The sequence below is a fragment of a genome, unplaced genomic scaffold, assembly GCF_019419815.1.
Source record: "Pyrus x bretschneideri cultivar Hongxiangsu unplaced genomic scaffold, Pyrus_bretschneideri_v1 Contig38, whole genome shotgun sequence".
NCBI classification, from domain to species: domain Eukaryota; kingdom Viridiplantae; phylum Streptophyta; class Magnoliopsida; order Rosales; family Rosaceae; genus Pyrus; species Pyrus x bretschneideri.
This window is the reverse complement of record NW_025999701.1, coordinates 4,568,676-4,578,921: the sequence shown is the minus strand read 5'-3', so window position 1 is coordinate 4,578,921 and position 10,246 is coordinate 4,568,676. Positions and strand designations below refer to the sequence as shown.

General features: G+C 37.0%; 1 protein-coding gene across 1 annotated transcript; it reads left to right on the top strand.

Moving 5' to 3' along the window:
- Positions 1-7,321: 7,321 nt before the first annotated feature.
- Positions 7,322-9,335, top strand: LOC103948090 (premnaspirodiene oxygenase-like). Its single transcript, XM_048564190.1, has 2 exons — positions 7,322-8,273; positions 8,706-9,335. Exons 1-2 carry the CDS (start codon positions 7,383-7,385, stop codon positions 9,333-9,335), a joined length of 1,521 nt encoding a protein of 506 aa, XP_048420147.1. The 5' UTR covers positions 7,322-7,382.
- The last annotated feature ends 911 nt before the right edge of the window (positions 9,336-10,246 follow it).

Genomic DNA, 10,246 nt, shown 5'->3' with positions numbered 1-10,246 from the left:
CAAAGGCAGCTTCTCCAATAGTCGACAAAGTGCCACTCCAGGTCATGGCTCCACTATGGATGCAATCGCCAAGAAGCTCAAACAAGGCCAATGAATTGTCGCGAACATGGAGCAAAGGATTCAAAATAAGAATCCTTGATGTACACGCCTTCTTCTTAGGAGTTGGTTGACCAGAATTCGTCACCTCCTAAGACACTTCAAAAGACCATGACTTGATATGCATTAAGTTGTCTTTTGCAGGAAGAACAAGCGTCTTAGGGCCAGTCAACGGCGCGCAAAGCCTCAACGTTGTCCCCCTATCTTGCGAATTACCTTCCTTCGCAAGAATAGTGATGGTATTATTCTCAAAACAGTTGAAAAATACCATGGCTGCAACAAAATAAACAAAGTAACACAAGCACAAAAGTGCGGGGGCAAAGAAAGAAAAATCGTTTCACTAAAGCAAAAGATATGGGAGACAAACCTTGTGAACATTGAAGAATGACGATGACAACATCACAACGACAAGAGGAAATTAGCCACGAAGCTTGATCAAGCACAACAAAGAGGGTAGCTACAAGACAGTCTTTCAAGGCATGCTACAATAACAAAGAAAACCAAAACGCTACATAATTGCACTATGCAACCCCGCAGTGATTACGCAAGCAGTTTCTTGCACTGCATGGCAATGTCACCATCGAGGAAAACTATGACCAAAAGGCACCACATAACTTAAACTCGCTGCAGTCTTTTGCACAGCCCCACACAAAAAAAGTGATGCACTGCAACAAGCTTCAAGCAGCTAGAACTCGCACCAAACAACAGCAAAAAAGGCACGACAGCAGCAACAGATGCACACGGCAACATCACTACCAAGGGAATACTGTGATCAAAAGGCACTAGATAGCATAAACACATTGTAGTTTTTTTAACAGTACCACGTAGTAAACAATGAAGCACTGCAACAAGCTCCAAGCAATAGCAACAAGCAAAACCTACAACAAAAGCTCCAAGCAAGCCCACGACAAGAATTGTGTGTTGTGAAAAAAATGCACACCCAATTGTCCTCTAAATAGGGGTCAATTGCTTCCTAATGCTATAAGGGAAATACATACCCAAATAGCAAAAGAGAAATCAAAACAAGGAAGCACATTCCAAATTCCAAAAAAATTGCCAAGTTTCAGCCAATCTGCACAAGCAGGACATTTTTGGTGATAATTCAACTTTCCAAAGGAGTTTTGATGCAAGGCCAATTGGAGAAGGAAGCTAAATGGCTGAGGATCATTGTATCCAAATTTCATAATTTTTCCTAAAGCCAAACGTTCCAGCTATCAAAGCTATTCCAGCAGAAGTTGTTTTCTCGTCAGGATTGCACAGCTGTAGGAAAATGCAAAGTTGAAGGCTACCTAGTGATGTGCGATATATGCCTGAAAAGATAAGAGATAAAACTACATTTTCCATATTTTTTCAGAATTTTCCAGAAGAGAAATAGTCCTCAAACTTGGCGTGCAAGTCAGATGATATGTTTCCCAAACCAAGGAAAAAATCTTCAAGTTTTCCAAAATAAGGAAAACCATCCCTCCTTACCATGGAGAATCAAAAGAGGAAAGGAAAACATCCCTCCTTGCCGTGGAAAACAAAAGGGGAAAGAAAATTGTCCTCCTTGCCATGGAAATCAAAACAAGAAACAAAAAAAATCTTCATCCTTGCCATGGGAAAGGAAAAGAGGAAACAAGAATTTCCCCTTGCCGCAGGGAACAAGAGAAAAAGGAAAGAAAAAATGCACATCCTACTTACCCAAGAATAAGCATTAAATCTTTCCAAAACCTTGAAGGAAATCACAAAAGCTTTCCAACACTTTGAAGGGAGTCATCCTCGTTACCAAAATTGAAGAGGATTCCTACCAAAGAAGGGAAAAACCTTTTTTTTTTTTCCCACAACCATAAGGAAAAACATTTTTCCTACCAAAGCAAGTATAAAAAATAAAAAATAAATAAAAAATAAAAATTTCCTACACCCACAAGGAAAAGAAAATCAAGTCCCAAAATACACCAAATGTATTTTGTCAAAGATTATGGAGAAATCAAATACACACAATAAGTATGTGCTGATTTATCCATTTTGCCTCTACTGCCTTTGAAGAAAAAAAAATTCATTTTCAAAATTTCTTTCAAGATCAAGCCTCTATGACCCTTGAAGAATAAAAAAATTATTTCTTTCAAGATCAAGCATCTACGACCCTTGAAGAAAAAATTTCATTTCTTTCAAGATCAAGCCTCAACAGCCCTTGAAGAAATGTTTCATTTCATTCAAGATCAAGCCTCAACAGCCCTTGAAGAAATTGTTTCGTTTAAGAAATACGCCTCTACGGCCATTGAAGAATTTTTTTTTTTTCATTTCTTTCAAGATCAAGCCTCTATAGCCCTCGAAGAAAATTTTCATTTAATTCAAGACCAAGCCTCAACGGCCCTTGAAGAAATATTTCGTTCAAGAAATACGCCTGGAAGGCCCTTGACAAAATTCATCACTTCAATTCAAGGCCAAGCCTCAACGGCCCTTGAAGAAGCAAACTAATTAAACATCAAGTCTCGACGACCTTTGAGTTAGAACATTCACATTGTAGGAGTTCAAAACACGTTTCCTACATGTGGCAAGCACATGCCTACAATCCGCCTTGAAGTGGGGGCATTTGTAGACATGTAAATTTCGTTGCATACAAAAGATGCATACAAAAGATGCATCGCAAAGCTCCATGTGGCATATGACTTATCACAAATGGACAAGTCATCAATGAGATATGGCACAAATCATGCAAATGAAGCTTAAAACTTCCTAGAATTTGGCTAAAGAGAGAAAAACTCTCTTAAAAAAAGGGCAAGGGTTCAAAATGTTCTCAAAACCAGAAAGAAAGTTAAGGCATCTTCATAAAACAAGCAAGAATTAAAGATTGCTCACAAAATAGGCAACAAAGGCCCTATAATTCGGCCAAGGGAGTAAAGATGGCTGAAATTAAGACACAAAACATCCCTAAATTCTCCCATGGACAAATTAAGACATCAATCAAAGCCAAATCCACCCAAAGGCAATCATTGAGAAGCTTATAAATACAAGGTCATCCCACAAACACAAGGGTCGAAAATTCTACACATTAAGAAGAATCTATGCATAAATCTTTGAAGACTAATACGCTACCAAAGCTCTCTTCGAAGAACATACAACCAAAGCTGAAACTTTCTTTCGACCAAAGCCGAAGCACTCCCCTTGAAGAATCAATAAACGTTCGTGCCGATTCATTCAAGACTCTGTTACAAGCTCAAAACTTGTAAAGTCACCAAGACCTTTGAATCAACGAAATCCTACATCAACATTACCCTTTGCCGCAGCTTTGAGGTAAAGATCATCCAAGCATCGTTTCAAGCTCAAAACTTGAAGCAATCGTTCAATCGTTCTTCCAAGATTAAGTCGTCACGACCCTTGGATCAATAATCAACCATCTACATCAAATTTGAAGACTAAATCAGAGGAAAAGTTGTAAATAGAAACTGTAACCTACAAATTCAAATCAATACAAATCTACTTTGTACACATGTTCTTGTTTCATTCGATACAGAATTTTCGTGTTTACAATGATCTCTTGCAACAAAGAGGTATTGTTATAGCATCTATATGCTCTCTTTGTTGTGAAGGTATGGAAACTGCTTCACATTTTTTCTTTGAATGCTCTTTTTCATGTCAAATTTGGTTTACTGTTTTGGAATTATTTAGACTTCAATATCTATTTCAAGATATTTTTAGCTTTTTCCATTATCCTTTACAACAAGGTTTTAGTACCCCAAGTGCAACTACTTTGGTGGGGTATGATTGGAATTGGTTTTTATTCTATTTGGCATGCTCGCAGTGCTCTTCGTTTTCATGAGGAGGCTACTTCCATCAATTATGTTGTAAGGTTTATTAAATTTCAACTCCTTGAAATTGATTCTCTCAATTCTGGTTGTAAAAAGAATTTTGTGGAGAGCTTTGCATTCTTCATTCTATTGGTGTTCATGGACATTGGTGCTCATGGACGTCCTGCTAAAGCTCCAAAAATTATTGAGGTGTTGTGGCACCCACCTTCGCAGTATTAGATCAAAGTAAATACTGATGGTGTTGCGAGAAGTTCCTTTGGTGTAGTTGCATTTGGTGGTATGTTTCAGGATTTTATGGGTCATTTTTTTATAGGTTCAATAGGCCTAGCCTTCTCTTTGGATGCCAAACTACGCGTTGATATTCAAGCTATATCTGTAGCTTGGGATAGAGGTTGGCATTCATTATGGATTGAGTGTGATTCATCACTGTTGTTCATCTGCTTTCTTCATCTTCACCTTCTTTGACATCGATCCCTTGGAAGTTGTTGGTCAATTGGCATCACTGTTGAATTTTACTATCCTCCATGCAGGTTCAGATTTCTCATATTTTTAGGGAAGGTAATTAAGTTGCTGATTGTTTGGCCACTTATGGTGTTATCATCATGGTGTTCATTGGTGGGATTCATGTCGTGCTTGTGCTGTAGCTACTTATTCTCATAACCTCTATAAGTTTCCTTGTTATAGGTTTTGTTGAAAGAGATTTTGACTTGTTTTTATGAATTCTTTAATGGTCAGGGTTTGGCCTTATGTCCCCACTGACACAATTTTTCTTGTTTATCAATAAATTCTCCTGAAAGTCACTTCCTATGATAACAATACTAAAGTGAGATAGACTTTGCAACCAAGTTAAAAAATAAAAAAAAAAAAAAAAAAACTTTCATATTTGTAGGCAAACTATGATATTGAGAACATGGACGACAAGCTAGATAACCCAATACAAATAGTGGAAGAGTGACCTTCAAAAATATTATGAGATATATCATGATTCAAAGACCGTTCTCGAAAAGGGTTTGCCCTAAGGAGTCGGTGGGGTGCCTGGAGGATTGGAAGTGGCTAGGCAAGCAATTTCAGGAGCCAAAGTATTTGGTAAATATATTAACAATATTTTAATAATAATTTATTAAATCTTTAGTAATTTTTTAAAATCTTTTAATACTTTCTTTCAAATAGACGCACTAATACGTACATTTTGTGTTACAGAAGAGAGCTAAAGAGAGCTAAGGCAAACAAGATCAACAAGCCAAAAAAGAAACTTCTCCACCGATTAGGTTGGAGCAGTGACGTAAGGTAAAAGTATATTAATTTTAAATTCTAATAAATATTAATTTCTATTAGGATTACTAACTTTTTTTTTTTTTGGGGGTTTAGGAGGGTTCTAAGTTTGAGGAGATTGACATGTTCAAAGACGTTTATGTTCAACAATGAGACTACTGAGCAACTCCATTTAAGTTTATATAATTGTTATTATTCTTACATTTATAAATAGTATAAATATTAATATCTGTTTTCTTATTATTACAGGCTAATTAAGGGGCGAAAGATCCATTCCGACTCTATCCATCCGACCTAGCTCAAGACATGGCTCATTTGGGACGAATCCATGTTTTCTGTATGACAAACGGCCTGCAAAAATAACCCAATGGCAGCCCTGCAATTAAATCAAAATTGAGCCCCATTCCCTAGGCAACACGAATAGCGTAATTTTTTTTAGCGATAATAGACTTACCACATTGTTCTATTTCTACACCCGCATTATAATTTCACCAGCCATAAAAATTTTAAAAATAATACAAATGATTTCTCCACCCACCATTATTCCTAAAATAACCTTTAATGTATTTTTTTTAATTTATTTTTCAAGAGTAATATTAATATATTTTTAAAGAAAACCAGCATTTTCATTAGCACCACAATGAAAATTTTGGAATGGCATAATTACTGCCACCACCAGCATTTTCATTAGTCGATTTTTCATTAATAGTTCCAATATTAATCTTGTTGATTTGTATTGTTTTCAATATTCTTTAAGAATTATTTCATTAGCACTTTTTATAAAATAAAATTCTTTTATCATTCAAGGCATAAAAAGAACATACTTTAAATTGTGCTAGTCCCCCATAAATACCACAAATGGTTTTCCCCGCTCAATACCACTGTAGTTTGGCCTTTGCAGATGCTAGATGATTTGGGGGTGAAGACGTGTTTGACAGCATCAGAGGCTTGACCGTCCAAAGATGCTAGCTTTGCACCAAACACTGGGTCGACGTTGGATCTTCCAGTGAGTTTCTTGAAGTTTTCTTTGTCTGCTAACGTTTTACACAATTTTGTAATCATCTAGGACGTAGTCATATGGGCGTATACATCAAACGAAGTCCAAGAAAAATAATCGCTTCAGTATCTAAGGTTGTTGAGCATCGGCAAAATGGACGGAAGTTAGAAGTCAGAACTAGAGCCAAAATGTACAATTCAGACGCCTGAACCATTTTGGTCCAGCAACTGGAGTCTACAGTATTTTTATAATCACATTAAGGCTTATTTTTAGTTATACCCTTTGTAACTCGATTTTAATCTTATTTTACCCTTGTAACTTAAAAGTGATCATTTTACTTCTTGAATTTCAATTTTGATCTAGGAGTATTACTAAAGAAAACAACTACACCAACCATTTGTTATTGATAAAAGAACGAGATTTTCAGATAAATAGTGAAGAAAGTTAAGGTTTCACCATAAAATGAATTGGTAATATGAGGAGTAGTCCAACCTCTTATAAGGATTTACACGGTGTCTCCTTTCACCGATGTGAGATGCTTTTACCTTCCATCCTCATACACCCCTCATGTGTGACGAATTTTCAAGCCAAACATGTGAACAATATGAATTGGGTGATGTGGAGCACGTGTGGCCACTAGGATTCACATGTGAGCCAATCTACTCTGATACCTTAATAAAAGTTGAGGTTCCACTATAAAACCAATTGATAATATGAAAAATAGTTTAACCTCTTATAAGCACATGCAAGGTGTCTGTTAATTACTAACTAATTATAAGAACAAGATAACAACCATTTGAGACCACTTAGTACTACTGTCTAGTAGTATTCCTTTTCACTTGTAAGTGAGAGGTTTGAGGTTCGATTCTTGCCAAAAGCGAATTGATATTCCTCTTCACTTGCAAGTGAGAGATGTTAGGTTAGATTCTCGCCAAAGGTGAATTTGAACTACATTATTGCTAGTCCATTGTGAGGCTTAGCCTTCACTTGTAAGTGAGAGATGTTACGTTTGATTCTCGCCAAGGGTGAATTTGAACCATATTATTGTTAGCTCATTGTGAGGCTTAGCCCACTCCTCTATCCCCCTTAGTGTAGGTAATATCGTTGCTTAAAGACAAAAAAAAAAAAAAAAATGAAGATTATTGAGACATGTTATATACATAGATAATGAATACAGTTTCACCAAAAGCAATAAGCCAGTATAATCCGAAGTCAGAATTATTTTCCTCATGGAGATTCATTTCCCTTCCTTCCAACTTGTGGTTACCTTCTTGCTCTTTCTGATCATGATTCTGAAAATAGGGAAGCGAGCCAAAATAAATTTACCCCCAGGGCCATGGAAGCTACCATTTATAGGAAACTTACACCAGCTCGTTGGCTCTATACCCCATCACGGACTGAGAGACTTGGCCAAGAACTACGGACCGCTTATGCACCTGAAGCTCGGAGAAGTGTCCACCATAGTTGTCTCATCAGCAGAGTTTGCTAAAGAGGTAATGAAAACCCATGATGTTATCTTTGCATCAAGGCCTCACATTCTTGCTAATAGTATTCTCACTTACGGTGATACAAACATTGGCTTTGCACCATACGGTGATTATTGGAGACAACTACGGAAAATTTGCACACTTGAGCTTTTAAGCATGAAACGTGTTCAATCTTTTCGATCTCTTAGGGAAGAAGAGGTACTCAATCTCATTAATTTGATTCGATTAAGAGCAGAAACGCCTATCAATATTACTGAGCAAATTTACTCATTCACATATGGATTCACATCACGAGCTGCCTTTGGTATAAAATCAAAAGATCAGGACAAATTCATAGATATTGTGAAGCAAGCAATGAAGGTGGCAGGAGGCTTTGATGTTGCAGATATTTTTCCATCTGTCAGTTTGCTGCATCTGATAAGTGGGATGAGGCCTAAACTTGAGAGGCTACATAAAGAAGCTGATAGGATAATGGAAAACATCATCAAAGAACATAAAAAAGATATGGCAACATCCGAAAGTCATGACATTGAAGCAAGGGAAGACCTGATAGATGTTCTTTTAAAATTTTACGAGGAGGAGAGTGGCCTTGAATTTTCCCTAACAGCTGACAACGTCAAAGCAATAATCTTGGTAAGTTCACTTTCCGTCAATTTCATGCTTTGAAAAAAAAACTACTTCTGCTGTACTGTGAGAATAAGCTCATTTTTGTTGCTTCACTTTCATTTTGTTTTCATCCAAAACTATGAAAATAAGCTGTTTTTAAGTGTTTACCAAACACCGTTTTGAACTCAGCTTTTTTTTATACCTACTTTTTATAAAAGTTCCTTAGTTCCAAACCAATACTAAGTGAAACCAATTTTCAACTCGTGGGAAAAATATATTAGACCTTTAAGTAACTTTTATGTATTATGAATTAAGATTTCTCTTTGGGAACTAATTTTGTGATCTTTGATGCATGAGAGGTATAACATTCCCACCTACGGTTCTACCATACGTAGGGTGGATGCAAGTATTTTCCTATGTAATTATTCACTAACTAGAGTATCAATTATCAACTTTCAGGAAACTTTTGGTGCCGGGGGAGAGACAGCAGCTACAACTGTAAATTGGGCAATATCAGAAATGATAAAAAATCCAAGAATAATGCAGAAGGCACAGGCTGAGGTGAGGGAAGTATTCAACACAAAAGGGCAGGTAGATGAAACGGGAATTAAAGAGATGATATTTTTGAACTTAGTGATCAAGGAGACACTGAGGTTGCACCCTCCTTTTCCTCTGTTACTTCCAAGGGAATGCCGAGAGAGTTGTAAGATTGGTGGATATGAAATACCCGTCAAGACTAAAGTAGTTATCAATGCATGGGCAATTGGAAGAGATCCCAACTATTGGACGAATCCCGACAGCTTTTATCCAGAGAGGTTCCTTGACAGCTCCATTGACTTGAAGGGAAAAAACTTTGAGTTTATTCCATTTGGTGCCGGAAGGAGAATGTGTCCGGGCATGTCATTTGGTCTTGCCAGTGTGGAGTTCCCACTTGCGTCGTTGTTGTACCACTTTGATTGGAAACTCTCCAATGGAATGAAGCATGATGAAGACCTGGACATGACTGAGGCCTTCGGCGTTTCGGTCCGAAGGAAACAAGACCTGCACTTGATTCCCATTCCTTATCATCCTCCGCCTACTGGAAACTAGCAAGGAGAAAAAAAGTTGATTGCCTTTAGTCATATAAAAGTAATACCCGTTTCGTATGCACTTCATGTATTGGAAGTCCTCATGTTGCATCTTTTCTTTAATCCAATTAATAATCGTAGTTTAAATATGTGCGTATACACTAGTGGTATACATGATCGTATACACTAGTGATATGTGTGCATATACGTACACCTAATGGTATGTAACATATACCACATGCATGTTATCATTTTATGTTGTAATACATGTTTAATTAATTAAATAAATGAGCTAATCCACTTGAATGGTAGTCATAATCCATTCATTCTAATACTCTTGTACTGTCTGTTGTACATATAAATCTAGTTGTCTTGTAAATTTCAAATCCTGCAATTGAAAATGGATATTGGCTTCGGTGACGACGGACTTCTGAGTATAGTAAGAGTGCAGAACCTCCCACAGGTTCTTGGACGTTCTGCAGCCGATAGTCAGAGGAAGATTTATACTGGACAAGCAACTAATGATGATAAGTTGATCTTGGGTGAAACCATGTTGCATAATCAGGGTTAGGGATTTGAGAAGGCGGGACAGAGTTTGTGTCTGGTTTTGGCTTTGGGATCGGGTATTGTCAAGTGAGGAGATGGGTTGACTCCGTCAATAAACAGCCAAAGGTTATGTCCAATGAGGAAGGATTTGATTTGGCACAGTGCCAAAGTAGGTGGTCGGAGTCGGACAAATTTTGAAAAAAATTAAGGATATATCGTAAAATCAATTAGTAATATGAAAGTAGCTCAACTTATTTATAAGTCCATATAAGTCTCTTCTCCCATCAATATAGGATTCACTCTCAAAACGCTCATTCAAATGTTTCAAATTGTTAAGCCTAACACAGGGACAACACAATGAAGTCATATGGAGCACGTGTGGCTGTT